Source organism: Mustela putorius, unplaced genomic scaffold, assembly GCF_011764305.1.
Source record: "Mustela putorius furo isolate JIRA1106 unplaced genomic scaffold, ASM1176430v1.1 tig00000835_pilon_pilon_pilon, whole genome shotgun sequence".
NCBI lineage: Eukaryota > Metazoa > Chordata > Mammalia > Carnivora > Mustelidae > Mustela > Mustela putorius.
Genome location: NW_025421492.1, coordinates 4606911 through 4625661, shown reverse-complemented (window position 1 = coordinate 4625661; position 18751 = coordinate 4606911). Strand labels below are relative to the sequence as shown.

General features: G+C 46.0%; 1 protein-coding gene across 7 annotated transcripts in view; it reads left to right on the top strand.

The window, feature by feature from the left end:
* The window catches only part of FBXO15 (F-box protein 15), a 173930-nt gene that overhangs the window by 85261 nt on the left and 69918 nt on the right, over window positions 1-18751 (top strand). For all 7 annotated transcript variants that reach the window (XR_001178345.2, XR_006608182.1, XR_006608180.1 and 4 more), the window contains one exon: window positions 6471-6525. Coding sequence is in view for 1 of the 7 variants with exons in the window: in XM_045085221.1 (XP_044941156.1) it covers window positions 6471-6491 (21 nt within the window). In the remaining 6 variants the exon portion in view is untranslated. The remainder of the gene's footprint in view (window positions 1-6470; window positions 6526-18751) is intronic.

The following is an 18751-nucleotide window of genomic DNA, read 5'->3' as shown; positions in this document are numbered from 1 at the left end:
AATTGCAATTTATTCAGGTCTGCAGACCGGTCCAGAGAAACAAGGAGTTCTCTTACAGGTGCTAACTGTGAAATGTCGGAGCCCAGCACACAGTGGGAATTGTATGGGTGTCCTGTGGAGGGAGCTCAGTTCTGGGACGCTGAAGATCCAGGATTCTTCTTCTTTTTAAAAAAAATTTCTATTTATTTATTTATTTATTTATTTATAAATTTGAGGGAGAGCAAGAGAAAGTGAAAGGACATGAGTTGGGGGAGAGGCAGAGGGAAGGGAAAAGCAGACTCTCCACTAAGCAGGGAGCCGGATGCCGGGCTCGGATCCTAGGATTCCAGGATTGTGACCTGAGCCAAAGGCAGACGTCCAACCGACTGAGCCACCCTGATGCCCCCAGGATTCTGTCTTTTGTTTTATAGCTCACTAGGTGTGTGGTTTTAAGAATGCTATTTTGTGTTTTGTCTTTGAAATAGTTAAGATGGGAGAGATTGGATGAAGGTGATTTCTAAAGCTTCTTTCAGCTTTAAAATACTGATTCTACCAGTTTAAGCTCATGTCAAGAAGACTAGATGAGGTGTATACCAGCTCTGCTTCTTCTGATCAAGAGCGGAAGGCTAATGCTTGTCAAGGGAACTGGCATCATTTAATGGATGGGGCAGCAATGGGGCATTGGACACTCAGTCTTTATTTTAAATATTACCCCTGACCTGTAGGTTGACACTTGGGAAATTAAATCCCGTCTGTGTGCTTTCTTTCCTTATGGATGTGAGAGCAATCTTCCTTCTTACCTCAAGAGGTGCTTATGAGATGAATGTACCCAAAGAGTGACAGTTTCCTAAAAATATGATGAGATTTCTAATGGCCAGGAGATGATATTTTACCACTAATGAGGACTCGTCTGGACAAGAACCAAAAATTACATCCATAAAGGTGAATCAATGCTCACTATATGGATCTAGAAAGACTAGCACAGCGCTAGTTTCCCCAGGGTCTCTGGCTCTTGCGTGCATCTTGTCACTGAGATCACTCTGAACTTAGAGTTCTACATGGAAACAAACATTTGGGGGGGGGGTCACTGGGAGTGAACAATGTTGGAAAGGCTGCTAACAAGTTCTCTACTTGGGAACTGTTCTCATGTCATAAACTGACAATTTTTGAGGCATAAGATATTAACGTCAAATCATAGTTTCTGGTTTTTTACAAGTTGAAAAATCAGTTAATACAAGATATAAATAATGATGCTGGTAATAGTAAATGGAAATCAGTCAGTGACCCCCATCTACCTACCTCTGCGATGGGATACAATTTCATGCCCAGCAGATAGGTAAAAATGAATGATGATATCCAGTGTTGGCACGTTGGAGGAGCAGAAGAATCCCTTTCCACACTAGTGATAGATGTGTAAATTGGTGTATACAGTTTCCAAACAACCTGTGTGGAAGAAACATGCATCTGTTGATCCAGCAATTCTAGTTCTGGGCATCCTAGAGGAACCTGCTGCTTGCTTAGAAAGGCGTGTATCAGTATGTCCACAGCAGCATCACTCAACACTGGAGAACCCTGGAAACACTTCACCAGCAAGCAGTTGGACAAATAAATTCTGTATATGTTCAGGCAGCAGTGAAATGAACTATAGGTACACATCTCAACAGGAAGGAATCTCAAAAAATTATAGTATTGGTTTGCTAAGCCGACCCTATCAAAGTACTGTTGGCTGGGCAGCTTACACTACAGAATTTTATTGTCTCACAGTTCTGGAGGTCGGATGTCCAAAATCAAGTTCTGGTGGATGGTTCCTTCTCAGGCGGTGAAGGAAGGGTCTGTCCCAAGCCCCTCTACGTAGCTTGTGGACAGCCATCTTCTCCCTCTGACTCTTCCCATCGTCTTTCCTCTACATTTGTCCCTGTGTCCAGATTTACCTTTTCTATAAAGACATTAGTTGTATTGGATTAGGGTTCATTCTAACATCCTCATTTTAACTTACTTACCTCTGTGAAGACCCTGTCTCTAAAAAAGGTCACATTCTTAGGGGCTGGGGGTTGGGGTTTCAACTGCTGAATTTTGACCTCTTATTTCAACCCATAATAATTATTCTGTATATTTTATAATCAGGTTATGAATTTTTATTTGTACTTATTTAATCAAAATATGTGTGTACACCTATCCACCATGCTAAGGAGGACATCCATGGCTTTCATCCATGGCTACGACCTTCAAAAAGTTCAGAAACTCCTGCAAATTGAAAGCAGAACTTCTACAACTATTACTTTTACTGCTACCACCAGCATGATGACCACCACGACCATCACAGTGCTGCTGTCACTGCTAAAAGTAGAACCAGGGTGGGTTGTTAAATGTTAGGAAGCTTTTAAGAAAAGCAGGCAGAGTCTTTTTTGTAGGGCACTGAACAAATAGAAAGCTCATCTTTGAAATGGTTTATATGTATCACCACGGGAAGTTATTTGAATAAATCACCTCATCACCTTCCTGTCTTTAAGAAGGATTAGAGCCAGAGCATCTCAGAAATATAGTTGTTCAGTTTCCATGAGAAATCTCCTCATAGGTCTTCATTTATCTCCTCAGGTTGTTTCCTGAGTGTGTGCTTTTGAATGCAGGAGATGTTTAAGATGATCCCAGGGTGAGCTCGTGGTTCACACCTTCCTACCAAATCCTTGCCCCCAGGGGTCTGTCATCAGGGCCATTCCTTGCAGTTGAGACAGATGAGCAGCAATCCGGGGAGAGTAATATTGCCATGTGCCACGGCGTTTGCTCTGGGGCTGAGCACCTCTGCATCACAGGTGGGAAAGGCCCTACTCAGTGCAGCCTCTGCTTGTCAGCAGTACCAAGCTGAGGGCTCTTTATGTTGGGGCCTTATAAAAAAGGCAACAAAGGTTCGCTGAGAATGGCTAAGCTCCTATCCTAAAGGAGAAGCCATCTAACTTTACTATGTATTAGCTCAATATATGAAGCAAGCACTCTAGAGATCCTCATGGTGTTCTGACGTAGATGGGGTATCCCTGCCCTCATTGCCATAAACTGGGGCTGAAGTCAGTACTGTGGAGTGGTGGTGGGTCACCGAATGTGCAGCTCTGGAGGGCATGGTGTGGGGGCCCTGGGACAGGAGGAAAAGCCACAGAGCTTCCAAGGCCCATGTGTCAGAGCTGAATGTTCCCAAGGCCCATATGTGGCATCACATGGAAGTGTGTGTCATGTGTCTCTTATGGACATACCTACATGAAGTGCGCTTAGCAGTTGCAAGTTGTTTTAATTGTCGGCGCAAAGTCCTCTGGAAGATTCTAGGCCTTTTATTTCATATGTATCAAATGGAAGTGAACTCGATTCCATTAATTAGGACCGAGAAACTACATTTGAAACTGTGCTGGTAGCCACACGAGGAGAACTCAGTCTCGTGGGGGAGAGCTTGGTCAAGATGTCGGGGATCCGAGTGGAGAGCCCACAGAGGCAGCACCAGTACCCTGCTCAGTGTCCTCTGCCCTTGGTCACAGAAGGTGGAGTCGGCCCACATAGATGTCGGGGAGTCTGAAGAAACTGGGAGGGAATAAAGGGAGAGCCCAGGAGGAATGGGTGTGCCCCCGCTTCCCTAGTTTGCTTTACATTTAATCATCTCTCAGCTTTGTCTATGCAGATGGCTCTTTAAATTCTTGTTAAATTCATGGGAAGTTCCAGTGCCCTTGTTAAATTCATGGAAAGTCGCTAGTTTTTAAATCATGCACATTCTCATGCAATGTAGTTAACGAATAAATGCACTTGCTTTATGGGTGCAGAAGTTGTATTTCAGGCAAGAAAGCTCCTTTTCAGCTATGGAGGAGAAGAAAAATTTAAGAAGTATTGTTGAAAAAATGAAGGAATTGTATTCTTTGTTTGAAGCCAAAGGAGAAAACTGAATGTTTTAAACATATGCAGTACTGAAAAGCACTGTATTTTAAATTAGACTGGTATGATTTGTCACTAATCTGGAGTAGATTAAATTCTGAGCGGCTCCCTGCCGCTGACTGCGTTTAGTTCAGGATTTACTACCTTTTATTATCCTCGGAGAGTAGGAAGTCTGAATAAATTACCTCTAGACCCTAGCCCTCTGCCTTCTAGCTTGTTTTGCTTCCTTACCATAGCTGATAGAAGAAAGACAAACACATTAGTTGGATGTCTTACATTGCGAGGAAGATGTGTTTCGTTCACTGAACACAGGTACAGCAGGCATTGATCTCACGGTGCTGCTTCCCCGTGAACTTGGGTGGCTTCCATATTTGTACTTGTCAAGCCTGGCAACTTGGGCATCACAGAGGAGATGGTCCTTACATGTTCCTGACCAGCTGACTGACTGACTGACTTAAAGAAAAGTCAATCTGTTGGTGGCTTTGGTTAAATAAACTTTTAGAGGCGGCGTAGCTGAGGCTTTATGTAAACAGGATAAGGATTCCTGGAGTGAGTCTTGGGGCAGGGACAGCCTCTGCTGGCAGAAGGGAAATGTTTCTATAGGGTGTTTTGAGGAAGGCCAGGAAGCTACAAGCCCATGCCTGAACTCCTGTGGTTCCATTACTCGAGAATCCTGAAATCAGGATACTGAGGAGATGTTAGCACTCCTGTGTTCACTGTAGCACTATTCACAAGCTAAGATATGGGAACAACCTAAATATCACAGCAGATGAGTGGGTAGAGAGAATGTTGTGTGCACATACAGTGGAGTACTACTGAGCTTGAAGACCCCTCAGATTATGACCAGCACTCAGGGAGATGAGCAGTCTAGAGGAGTGCACCCCCACGCCCGTGACACTCTAAGGACCCCTCGCCTTGCTGAGCTCGTTGTGAGCTGGTGTACTCATGTGTTTTATTTTCTTCCATCCACATTGTCCAAAGGATTCATCATTCCATTAGCTGAGCCGCAGAGCCTCCCAGGGTAAGGGAGGGGTCTGCTTGATTTGCCCCGATAAGTTAGGACAGGAAGGCAGGGCATTCCCGGCCAGGGTGCCTTGACCTTGGCCTTGAGTGTGACAGTGATTTCCCCTGTAAAGGCAGCCCCCAGAGGACAGTCACTCCTCTACCTTTCCACTGACTCCTCTGTGACTGCCGCAACTGACCGTTCCTGTCTTCGTCCTAGAGAAATGATGCCCGCCTTGGCCTGTTTCTTTCAATGGAAACTTTTTAATAGCCCTGAAATGAAGGGTCGTTTTGTGAGTAACCATCTCCATGGGACCTCTCCCTAAGAAATGAAACCGAGTGCTTGAAAGAGGGAGCTGTGTTGCTTGTTGGCCCTACAAGAGCCACAAGCTTGAGCAGGAAACCTGGAGATGAAATCCTTACACCCTTGGTCTGAAAGTAATGCCCAGCAATAGAGAAGAATACCATGACATGAGGAAAATTTGCAGTGAATCTTTTTTTTACTATTAAAACAATGGTTTTAGCTTTCTATTTCCTTAAAAGTATCCATATGAGAAGAGAGACTCTTAAAAAGTCTATTTGCACTTACCATGTTTGAACTGGCCTGCCCCCTACAACTGTTGGTGCAGGTTTTCTATGGATAAGGAAATCTCCGTGATTTTGTTTTTCTATTATTTTTTAATTTTTTTAAAAGATTTTATTTTTATTTTTATTTATTTATTTTTAAAATTTATTTATTTATTTATTTGAGAGAGAGAGAGAGAGATCACAAGTAGGCAGAGAGGCAGGCAGAGAGAGGGGGAAGCAGGCTCCCCGCTGAGCAAAGAGCCTGATGTGGGGCTCGATCCCAAGACCCTGAGATCATGACCTGGGCCAAAGGCAGAGGCTTAACCCACTGAGCCAGCCAGGAGCCCCAAGATTTTATTTTTAATGTCTACATGCGACATGGGGCTTGAACTCCCAACCTCGAGATCAAGAGTCCCACGTGCCACTGACTGCGCCAGTGAGGCGCCCTGTCCAGGATTTTAGTCTCCTTGGGAAGTAGCATTTGGGGCATCGCTCCTTGGGGCAGCGAGACAATACACTCGTGGAAGTTAACGCTCATGGCCCCGGCACAGAGTTCCTGAGACCTCGTCAGCACGGGCAGCCGAATACGGCTTTGCTTTATCCCACGCGCCTGCGAGCTCTGTGTTGGAACCCAGACCGTGTGTCTAGGTTAGCATGCTCTGAGTCCAGAATTTGTTGTTGACCTTGCTGCCACTGCTGACCTCCCAGCAGCCCCGTGGTGGCTCTGCAGTTATCGCCCCCACGTGAGCAGACAGCCGCACGCTGGGGTTCACTGTCACAACCAGTGCTTTTCGGAGCTTCCTGGAGGGGGTGGGAGGCAAGAGCCAGGAATATTTATGCAGCTTCTTGATTGATTCTCTTACATTTGTTCTCAAGTGACAATTCTAGCGATCTGCTGAGACAGGCACATATCTATTTAAGGGAACACCTTATTTTGGAAATGTTATTTTTTTTCCTAAAAGGGTAAGAAACTTTAGAGACTTTATTTTATTTATTTATTTTTTTTTTGTTCCTAGAGAACTTTGTCGACGTGGTGACAGGGTGACAGAGAGGAAAGTCTCAGTGAGCACGGTAAGCGCCATTGGGCTGGGGTTTGGAAGGGCTCATGGAATCATTCGTACCAGCTCTGTAGGAAGAGGTGTGCAGGCAAGTGGGTGGCTGGGCAGAGGCAGGAGGCGAGACAGTATTTCCTGCCCCCAGGGCTGCTCTGATTCTCTCTCCTTCATTTTCTAAACCGTAGACTCATCATTGCCTACCACCTTCCCGCACTGTGCCCTCCTTCAGAGAATTTTAATGTTGGTTAAATCTGGGCTATGGGTTCAGGAACTGGGTCTGAGCACTTCTAGGGTCTCCAGGAATTTGCTTCATGTATCATGGAGGCGTTGATATTGTGCGAAATACACGGGTCATCAGACAAGCTCTTGCCAGGTCTAGGGTCTATAGTATTCCTTAGCGTCTCTCAGAGGAAACCGTGACCTAACGCAACTTAAGGATCCCCAAAGTAGGGAGAAGTAGATGAGCTCTGGTGTTTTTATTCGTTTCTTCAAGTAGGTTTTTATTAATACTGACCGTGTGGACATGGGGAGATGGAGAAGAGAAGGGAGTTGAGGGAAATTGGAAGGGGAGGTGAACCATGAGAGACTATGGACTCTGAAAAACAATCTGAGGGTTTTGAAGGGCGGGGGGTGGGAGGTTGGGGGAACCAGGTGGTGGGTATTAGGGAGGGCACGGATTGCTTGGAGCACTGGGTGTGGTGCAAAAACAATGAATACTGTTACGCTGAAAAGAAATTAAAAAAAAAAAAAACAAAAAAACGACTGACCGTGTGTCTGGCTCTGTGCTGCTTAACTGGTTCTCGGTAGTTCTGGCAAGAGTTGGGTAGCCTTGAGTTTCTCTCTTTTACTCCCATTTTCGGTTCGTCTACTGGAGGCGGAACACTATTTCATCTCTCTGAAACACCTTTAGGAACAGGTACCGTTGTAGACCTCCTGGTCTTCTGGGTATGCACCCAGATGGAAAGTGCTAGAAAAGCCAGGAGGAAGGGGCCATGCAACCCCTGGCACCTTTAGTCTTTGGACAGGTGGTTGGCTCACCATCAGTCCCTGTCCTGATCTTCTGCAAACGTTACCAGGTGCGTCGCGGTGACTGGGAACCAAAGCACACAGGAGCCTTGTGATGGTGGGCTTAGGTCTTTGTCTCAGGAAAGGACACTGTAGGCAGAGCCTTGTCCTGGAGGCCCAGCTGATCATGTCATATGTGCATGCGGCTCCTGAATGGTTGGTGCTTATAAGATATTAGGTAACTTTGCAGCTACCAGATCTGTAGTTCCTTTTAGATCCTTCTGGCCTGAATTCAGACGGATGAATCAGAGTTCTGCGGCATTTGGTCTTGGCATCAGTTTCTTTGCCATCTCAAAAATCCATTTAAAAGTTTTTTTTTTTTTTAATCTAAATTTCTCTATAATTTAAATCTATAGGAGTACATTTGGGGTTATAAAGGAGCATATAAAATACAAAGTACTTCTGTTCATAAGAGCCCTAAATATATCTATTAAGGACCTACTATGTATTGGGGTCACACTGGTGAAGAAGACAAACTTTCCACCCTGACTCTACTTTTAGAGGGCAAGATGGATAGAAAATACATAAAAAATACATAAATAAGGTAATAACAATAATAACAAAATAATATAACATAATTTTAGATAATGGTAAGTAGGAGCTGGTCAGAGTTCTTAGTAGCAGACAGCACAAATTGGTCAGCTGAAACAAAAAGGAATTTTCCAAGTGTGTCAGGCTGCTTACCAGAAGGCTTGGTAAGGAGTAAGGAGAGGCAAGGCACTGCCAAGGCCCTGATATGGGAACACGGGCCTCCCCTATGGCTCGTCTGCACCGCACTGCGAGGCTGGAAGCACACTGCTGCCCTATTCTCAAATCCCCGCTCAACCTCTGGTGCTTCAGCTGTGGGCAGTCCGTCACGGGTCAGGGTCCCAGGTGGACTGAGGTCATGGGTGAGTGCTCCAGCTCCTGGTGGACAGCAGAGAGAACCTCTCCCTTTCCACACCTTCAGCTTTGCAATAGACAGGCACCTTGTGGTCTCTCCACAGTAGGAAGGGGTACTTGGAGATGTCAGGTAATGGCTTAGACAGTAATTGGGGGAGGTTGCTGGGGTGGAGGGGCTCTCCGAGTGTGTAACATTTGAGCTGAGATCCCTGTGATGAGAGAGGGAGGGCAGCAAGTTGGTCCAGGAGGGAACATTCTAGCCAGAGTGTCCAGAGACAGAAAGGAGCCCCGCAGAGAACGAGACAGAGGGAAGCAGGGAGAGCTGGTGGGAGTCTAAGAAGGAAGAGGGGGTGGGAGGGGTGAGGTCAGCGCTTGCGACGTCTCCTTGTGTAGGACCTTGCAGGTCCCAGCAAGAGGTTTAGGTTTTTCTTTTTTTTGTGATGGAAACCATCGCAGGGTGAGATGCTACTCTGTTTGTGAGGGAAACAGTAGCCAAAGGATGCTGTGAGCCACGGAGTGGCTCGTACGTTGACCATGCCGTTGCAGCTGTCCCGGTGAACAATGAGGCAGCCGGGAGCAGGTGGAAATAGCGGAGAGGGCAAGATGTTAGCTTGTGGGAGAAGCAGGCCTGGCAGGGGTTGGAGGTGGCCTACGGTGACAATCAGTAGTTGAGTTTTAGCTGCGCTGAATTTAAAACAATTCTTACCTTCTCAAGGGGAAATGGTAAGGATCTGGATCTCAGGGAGGAAGACGGGCAGTTCCAGTTTGCGAGTCCTAGCTGAGGAAGTGGTGCCTAAAGCCACAGAGCAGGGCGTCCCCAAAAGAGCGTGTAGATGGCGAACACGGATGAGGGAAGTGCGCCGGGAGCGGAGGGTCTCCGGGGGCCAAGGAGGGGTGCTGGAGGTGGGGTTCGCAGGTGAGTGAGCAGGCGTGCGAGCCCAGAGAAGGACGTTTGTGCTGGGTAGCTGGAGCACCACTTTTAAAATCAGGAATTCGGTTTGGTTTACATTATTTCGAACAAGCATTGTGGAAACATTTTGTAGTTTTTGTACCTCAAAGTTATTTTCCTTCAGTGAATTTTATTTATATTTATATTACATTTGGTTCCACAAAAGGATTTGAGGCAATTTGGTATAAAGAGATATTAGAGGAAAGCCATTAAATACAAAACGGAACTGATGTGGAAAGCAGAGGAAGGTAAATACTACCTGTGCTAATGTTCCACATTCCGGCTCACCGTGACTATTACACTTAACTCAGTCTCCCAGCAGCCAGCATCAAAAGGAACAGGCTGGGTTACGGAACTCTCTTCAGCTGTTAGGAAGAATGCCTGAATTTAAGAGAGACAAATTATTTCCAAATGTTGCTAAAAGTAAGTTGGCTTTGAGTCTTCTTATACATGGTGGTAAAACATGTCCCCCTCATAACAGTGCCCGTCATTATCTTATTCTCACGCAAGCCCTGTAAGGTAGATTTCACACTCGTTCCCATTTCATAGCTGAGGCTGGGGGAGCAGAGGCCGGCAAGATCACAGAGCTGAGCAGTGGTGGAGCTGGGATTTGAACTTAGTTCCGTCGGGTGCCGGCACTTGTGTGCTTAGCCACCAGGCCACCCGGCTACCATACTGTGGACGAGTGTCTTCTACGGCCACGCTGCTGTCCTGCCACCGTGTGCTCCCTCACCATGCTGTACCACCGTCTTCAGGACGGACGGCTCTCCCTGAACCTTTACTTTCCATTGCCAGCTGTATGTCTTCAATTAAATGATGATCTCAAATTCAGCTTCTCCCAAACTTGTACCCTTTAGTTCTTCAGATCTGTTCTTGTATTCTTGGGTCATGGTCCCATGTACTGGAAAGTCGTCTTTCCTTCTTTTCATCAATAAAGGTGCACAATGAAGGTGTATTATTAGGTGAAATAACCACCCTCCCTCACTAGACAATAAACTCGGTGTTTGCTTGTTGAACAAAGACAATGACTACACTCTTGGTTGTGTGTAATTGTAGCCTAGTAAGGGGCATGGAGAGAACAAGTGAAAGTGAGGCTGGAAGAGATGGGTGGGTTTGATGGTGAAGGTACCTGGTGGTACACTTCTACCCGCTTCCCCACTCTCCTCCACCGCTCCCTTTACCCACCACTACTTACATTTCAGATCTCAGTGTAGACCTTCCTGCCCCTGGAGCGACAGTTTTCTCTGGGAAGCTTCTCTCACTTCCTCCTGGAAGCCCCTCTGACTACCTCAGACCCATCCCTGCCTTGTCGGGCTAGGAGTCCGCCCTGTGTTCCCTTAGCGCTCGGGGCTCCCTACCACAGTGCTCGTCACGCAGTCATGCCGGTGCATGACCACCAGACATCCTGGTCTTCCTAAGTGAGAGCAAATGCTCCTCGAGGAAGGATGTCTGGTGGTTAGTGCTGTCAGTGGGGATGTCCCTGGCATTGTCTCATGCTGTCCTCCTCCTGTAGTCTGGACTTCCTCACGGCATGGCCGTTTGGTTCGGAGGACAGGAGCCCTGGGGAGGGGGGGAGAGCGATCACAGAAGCTGTTTTGTCCTTTGTGACCTTGCCTTGGAAGGCATGGTGTGCCACTTCGCTGTGCTCTAGTCGTGGAGACAGTGACTAAAGTCTTCCCGGTTCACTAGGAGGGGACATAGACCCTACATCTTGATGAGGCTGGGACAAGGTCACCTTAAGAAGAGAACAGGAAATGGGACACATTTTTGTGGTTCCTTTGAAGATAGAAGCTGTCCCTCCAGCAGAGGTTAAACAGGATGTGACTGCGGTAGACCGGTGCAGGTGAACCTGCGGTGCTCTCAAAACAGGGCAAGTGAGGGTAGACTCGAGCGTTAAGTGGGAGGCAGGAACTGGGGCCACACACAAGGGTTATCCTTGGAGGAGTTTGGCAGGAAAGAGGAAAGAGATGGGGCCACATGCCAGTTACAGAACGTTTTCATATAGGCGTATTTCCTAATTTTAGTGTATCCACTGGGTTACCCATTGCTGGCGTGGTTTTGGTCAATGGATATTCCTGAGAAAAAAAATTAGAAAAGTAACAATTCTGGGATTTCAAGAATTCTTTTTTTTTTTTTTTTAAGATTTTATTTATTTATCTGACAGAGAGACACGGCAGGAGAGGGAACACAAGCAGGGGGAGTGGGAGAGGGAGAAGCAGGCTTCCGGTGGAGCAGGGAGCCCATTGCAGGGTTTGATCCCAGGACCCTGGGATCATGACCTGAGCCGTAGGCAGACACTGAACGACTGAGCCATCCAGGCACACCAGGAATTCCTATTACTACTAAATGCTCCCTCCCCCCGATTCAATAAATTGGTGAAATTTTGTGATGTGAAGTTCCTTTTTAGGTTATCTGCTGGCTGTCTTTGACAGCAGGAACCAAAAAGAGCTAAACCTGTTAAGGCCAACTGCAGACTGGTTGTGCGTCGAGCTGGCTGGTTACTCAGAGAATAACAATAAACTGCTTTGGAGCAAGGCTGATCAGACGGCTGTTGGATTTGTAACGTATCTTTCATGTCACCTGTTAGAGGGTGGGGGAGGGTCCATAACGTGTCCTCTGGGCTGGGAAGACACTTTAACACAGAAAAACAGAGCCAAGCCATTGTATACCATTTACACCGTTGTGTCCAGGGCATCTTACCAGCAGGGGCAGTGCACCAGCAGAGGGGATGATTATCCAGACCACTATACACCTGGCCCTATTCTCTGCCCCTATGCGGGCCTTAATCCCCAGCTTTTCTAGATCGAGGGGCACGGGGAGGTCACAGCGTCGTCACCTAGGGTAGTGCCATCTGTGCGCCAGAGGGGAGCACGAGATGGAAGGCGCAAGATGGAGTCTCTTGCCCGCACTCGGTCATCAGGTTAGCGGGAGGATTTGTGAACACCCTTGAGCAAATGTTTACTTTGTGGCTAATTTAAGGCAGTGTGCTGAGGTTTTTACCCATCCAGGAGACTTTGTGGATAGTTTTGTATCTTAAAAGTGACCACACTGGGGTGCCTGGGTGGCTCAGTCAGTTACTCAGGTCATGATCTCCAGGTCCTGGGATCAAGCCCCTTGGCTCCCTGCGCAGCAGGAAATCGGTTTCCTTCTCTCTATTTCCCTCTGCCCCTCCTCCCTTCTCCCTACTCTCTCTCTCTCTCAAATAAATAAATAAAATCTTTTTCTTTTTCTTTTTTTTTTTAAAGTGACCACATTTCCTACCTAAGTTGGTGCTCTTTGGTGTGGCAGGTGAGGGGCTGAAGGAGGTTGGTTTTCCTGACAGTCTCAGGGCCCAATCCGTGCCCCATACCCCGCTGTCAGCCACTCTTTTACCTTAAGGTGTTCCCTGGGGACACTGGCTGTTTCCCCTGCACCTCTCCGGGCCTGTGTGCGGCCCTTTCCTTTCCTGTCCTTCTCACTTGGCCAAATAAACTCCTGCAAGACACGGTCCCAGTGTTGCTTCCCATTTGCAGCGCTGACGTTTCTTCCTCCGCACTCTCACTGGACCTGTGGGAGTTTTTGCACGTTTGCTGTGATCTCTGGGCTCATTTGCTGTTACTTTTAGACTGTGCAGTCATTAGGATGGAATCCTACTTTATTGATCTTTCTTTCTCCACTGCCTAGCATGGTTCCTGAAATGGACCAGTAGGTATTCAACACATCTTGTACACATAAAGACCATATTAATTATGTTCAAACATTTGGTGCATTAAATTATAATTTTAGATAATTGGTAATCTGAGGTTGATAACCACTTCTCAGCATTCAGAATATTTTATTTTATGACATGCAAAATGTAAGATGGAATAAGTCGATTTTTTCTTCAAAAGTTGTCAACACTTATTCTGTTCATGTCTTTAACATTCAGAAGGGCACTACTTACTTTTGGGTGTGTGTGTGTGTGTTCAATACTGAGAAACTATTTTATTTCAATTCCTCTTTTCACAAATGTGTATCTTAGATGCATGCAGGAAAAAAACATTGACTCTGTGACCATGAAAATGGTTGGCCATGACCACGCAAGGGTCAGGTAACCAGAAGAGATGGAAGAATTAAAATAAGAGGAATATTTATGAACCATTAACTCATTAGCCTTTATTTATGAACCATTAACTCATCAGCCTGACTCTTGCTATGTTAATGATATACTAATTAAGACTGCTCTTCTAATAATCCCGTATTTTATATGTGCGTATATAATACAGCCAGTTGGAATGCTGAGAGCGTGAAATGTGTTCATGTGCATCCCTACAATAGTCAACTGATATGGGGCAACCTCAGCACACACAGAAGGAGGCAACCTCTACATGAAGTGAAAAGTGAAAAACTTCAGGGCTGCTGGTCTTTCCTGCCTTATTTTTATTATTTTAGATTATTGATGCAGCTCAAGTAAATAGGTCTTTATTGCAGAGGATTTTCAGATGTCTAGAAATAAGGCAAACTCATTTATTTTAGCATTAATGGAATAAACCTTGACACAGAGCCATACTGTCATAAATGTCTTCCATATGACCAATAAGATACATTGCTTTTTGTGGTATTTTTCTGGATTTCTATTAAACCATGGTGACAGGTGGAATATTGTACCCAGCATGTCTGCTATCCAGATGAAGGAGAGGGTTAGCACGAAGTGTATAATCAGAAAAAGACAATTTCTAATTTCTTTTTCAAATGACTTTTCAGTAACCTTGACACAGATTATCTGCAGGATATTTTATGCTGAGCATAAGGAACTCTTTTTGATAGTCAGGAATCTTCTTCATTTTTGTCTCAGAGAAAAAACAATCTTGAGGAGATCTTGGGCTGAGAGATTTAGATTGAAAAGAAATTTTATCTCAATTTCCAAGAGGACTGAATCACTTGGAAATACTTTACAGTCAGTAGGATTGGGGACACAAACAATCCTGGGAAGATGGCCGAGAAAAAGGGGTAGGTAATAAAAGGCAGAGAAAAATGTGTTTCAGAAATACCTAGCACATTTCAAAGAGCAATACACTTTCTTCTTGTTTTATTTTTTGTTTTGATTTTAAAAAAATTGGAATGATCTTAAATTTATAAAGAAGTTGGAAATATAGCACAAAGACCTTCTATTTTCCCGACCTACTGGAGAATCAGTTGCCAACCTGATGCCCCGTGACTCCTGGATATTTCAGGTGTATTTCCTACATACACAATCGTCACCACCAGGAAATGATACCGATATTATCGCTATGTTATCACTGTTCCATTCACTTGTCACCAGTCGTCCCAGCAATGCTCTTTGTGGGAAAACGGTCCCATCCAGAATCACATGTTGCCTGTCTGTCCTGTGTCTTTAGGTGCCCTCAGACTGGAATGGTCCTTCAGACTCTCTTTGCTTTTTATGCTCTTGACACTTTTGAAGGTCACAGGGCAGTTATTTGGGTGAGTACTTCTCAATTTGGGATTGCCTGCCGTTTTGTCATGATGGGATTCAGGTTTTCTGTCCTCGACTGGGACAGCCCTGAAAGGCTGCTGTGTTCTCAGCACATCCTCTGAGGCAGCATACGATTTGCAGTGCCTCGTTTCTGATGGTGTTTACCCGGATCACTTGGTGAAGGGATGATCTGCCAAGCTTCTCCCTGGAAAAACGACTCTTCTCCCCTTTGATATGTTACATTATTTCAATAATCCCTTTTCATCAAACTTCAAGCTATTCATGTGTTTTACTGGTCACTATGGAATCACGATTTCCCATTTATTCAGCAAGTTCTAGTTCATAACTGACATCTGTTTTGATTCCCGCGTTGTCCCGGATCTGGCTAGAGGGAGCCCTTTCATCTCCCTGGTTGGACCCGATGTTTTCTATCATCCTTCTTTGATTGCGTCCTTTCTTTCTGGCACGGCAGGATGTTCCAGCAGATCTTGTACTTTTCCTGCTCTGGCCATGGCAGCCACTGTTTCTATATCTAGTGCTCATTCTCCTTAGGGGAGGATGGTGTGTTTAGGAACCAAGAGCCATAAGGTGTGTTTGTTGCTTTCAGGGCAGAACCCTTCCCAAGCCCTCTTCATGGGCAAAGGTAGGGATGTGTGCATGTGAACACACACACACACACACGGATTTGTATTATAAATTTCTGTGTAACTGCTTATCTATCTATTCTGTTTATCTACCTACTTTCCAGTTGCACTGACCCTTCCAGTCCGAATCTAACACTGGTTTCAAACCTCTATTTTCGTATGTGTGAATCTCTTCTCTGGTGATGAGCAGCCTGTCTTTATCCTCCTGAATGAGCATCCTCACTTCTCTGGGCGGTGTCCCTGTGTGTGACCATTCTCTCTCGCCGTCTCCCTGCCCAGGCTCCCACCCTGCCGGCTGGCCTCCCTCCTCCGCGGGCACCCTGCCCGCCCATGCGCCCTAACACCCCGTGCTCCACCCCATTCCCACCCTCCATCCCTCTCAGGCTCCCGTACCCCACTCTGAGCCTCTAGAGTTTTCCTCCTCCCCATCCTACCCCCCGTGGGGCTGTGGGCCACCCTTGGCCTCATCTAATGGCTTCCTGGCTGCGCTGTTGAGGAAGAGAAGGGGAAAATCAAGAAGTGGAATTTAACTCTCGCTGAGTAGCCAGTTGTTGCAGCTGGGAAGGGAAGAGCCGTCGTACAGGAGCTCAGAGGCACATTTGCAACCCTGCTTTGAACGTGGTACCCTCTAAGGGCTGCCTGCGACTCCCGTGGGAAAGGAAGTGTGTACGGACGGCGAACAGCCACTGACTGCAAGTGTGCACACGCGGTGCCCTGGAACCCGTGTGGAGCATGTCCATCCCAGAGACGCAGATGCCTGGAAGCTGTGAAGGCCAGAGGGGCTGCCCAGAAAGGGGTCAGCTGTGTGGAAGGCGCACTGTGACCGAACACAACTCCTAGCTTTGTGGTACAAATGGTCTACGGAAGAGAAACGAAAGGGCGGGGGTGGGAGGGATTCGGCTGCCGGACAGTGTCCTCCCAGCGGACAGCTCGGCTGACTGCAGAAACCCTTCCTTCCTTCAGGCCTTTACCACGTGCCGCCCAGCCCCCAGCTCTGGTGATATCCCTGCAGTGGGTGCCTCTCCCACCCTGCGTCACCTCTGCGGCCCTTCACCCTTGCGGACATGCTGAGTGTTTGTCCTCTGCCTTCCCCCACTGACCTGCCCACTCTAGGACGAAGGGAGTGTGTGTTGTTGACTGCTTCAGCTCCCCTGTGCCCACAATGCCACCCTGAATGGAATCATTGTTAACAAAAACTTTAATGAGAAAATGAATGAAAACATAACCAGAAGGTTACAACGGACACTGGTTGGAAACAGCCTGAGAACAAGGGAGTTTCAAAGAGGGTCACATCCGAGCAGTCCTCAGTGACCTGGAGAACGTGATTATCAAGTAAACGAAAAGAAAAAGCATAAGGCATGTGTGTATAAGAACCAGAAAAAGGCAAGACTGATGTATTAAAATGAGAGTAACTTTAAGAAAATAAGTAAAATGAGAGTGAATTTTGATCTTGTTTCTAAAACAGTGGTGGGGGAAGTGGGACTGGAGAGACCAGTGCCTGACCAGACGGACCCTCTCCCCTGTGCCTGTTGAGAGAGGCTGTTTCCAACCCCCGAAGACTTCGAACATTTGCAGACAAGCCCTGCAGCCCAAGATCCCACAGAGACCCAACAGATTAGACATTTGAGAAGGAAGATGAATTAACAAAAGGCAAAGTTCATTATGTAAAGCAGGATTAGAAATGCATAATGATGAAATTTCAGGCTACAGAATTCTATGGAACAAAAACCAACTTCAGACAATGCCCCATCATGTCAGAGATCAAAAATGTTGTAATAGTGCATTACATAGCCTACAAATATAGATACCACATGTCGATACTAAAAGAATGCTACCAAAATAATACTTAGGAAACTGTGTGACCTCAAATACTTGCATCTGTTAAAAATAAACACAAAGAGAAATAAGTCAGGTTAAAAAAATAATAGCAGAATTTGCATAACAAGAAATAAACAGAACCAATGAGCCAAATACATTTATTTTAAGAAATATTAATGAAATTGATAACACTTTATGAGACTAGATTATAAAATGGCAAATAAATAAAATTAGGAATAAAAAAGGATCATAATAGTTAATAAAAAGGGAGAGTGTTGTTCTCATCAATGGGTTAATGAATTTGATAAATAGATGACATCCTAAGGAATAAAATGTTTTAAAATTGATAGGATATTTATGAATTAGCAACACAAGTAAAATAAAAGTGTAAAATAAGTTTAAAAATACAAGCATAATGTATAAGAATACAGACTTGAAAAATTTGCTGGAAAGCTTTTTGAAGTCAAATATTTAATTATGACTAACTAAAGCAATCATTCAAAACATTTTTAAAACGTTGGTACTTGATTCATGTCATTTTTTACTTAAGCAAACAGGAGTTGGGGAGGTCATAACCAGGAAGCCACCTTAAGAAATTCATTTTCCAAAAAAGACCCCATTTCAAGCATTTACAACAGATGGGAATTAGTGGGATTCATCTGTTACTTAAGGAACGGAGATGTTATGAGCGAACCAGGAGGTGGTCAGGCATCCCAGAAATTAGCAACAGCAGGACTCCGCTACCATCCCAAGACTGGGAGGACAGAGGAGGAAATGGAGCCACAGGACCCATGGCTGAGCTCTGCAGAGCCAGGAGCCCCGAGGAGCACATGCAGGTCTCTGCTGCCATGGCGCACGGCCAACAGGGCGAGGGGGAGAAGGGAGCTGTTGGCCAGCAGCTCCCAGACGGGCACCTCTGGAGGACAGGCACTTGCCTGCTGAGCACCCAGAGCTTCTTGCTACATGTATGTATGGTTCACTGTGCTGGGTTTCTTCTTCAGTGGCATGTTAAACTTTGTACAAGTCGATAATGCTGCACATTTACTGACAGACCCTACCCGGAAGCCTGCAGGTTGGGAGCTGGCACGGTGCCCATGATGCCAGGCTCCTGGGCTACTTTGTCTCCTACAGGAAGGGCATTGGCAGCCAGGCCAAGGAGCGTGAGAGACCCAGTCTACCCAGCAGACTCCCGAACTGGGCCTTGTTGCTAAGGTCCTAACTGTATAGACTTTGATCCCTGCGTGGAGATCTTGAACTGGATCCCTGCCCTCAATATTGACCAAAAGATCATGGTAACCGAAAGACCGTGGTCTTACATTCTTGCAGGGAATTCCATAGACCATGGTAGCTAGCGGGGTGGGGGGGGGACTCCCACCTTGAAACACCTCTCTGTCTTGTGTGCTGGAGCCTCCATAAAAAATAGATCTCTCTCTTCTTTAGTAATTCTAGA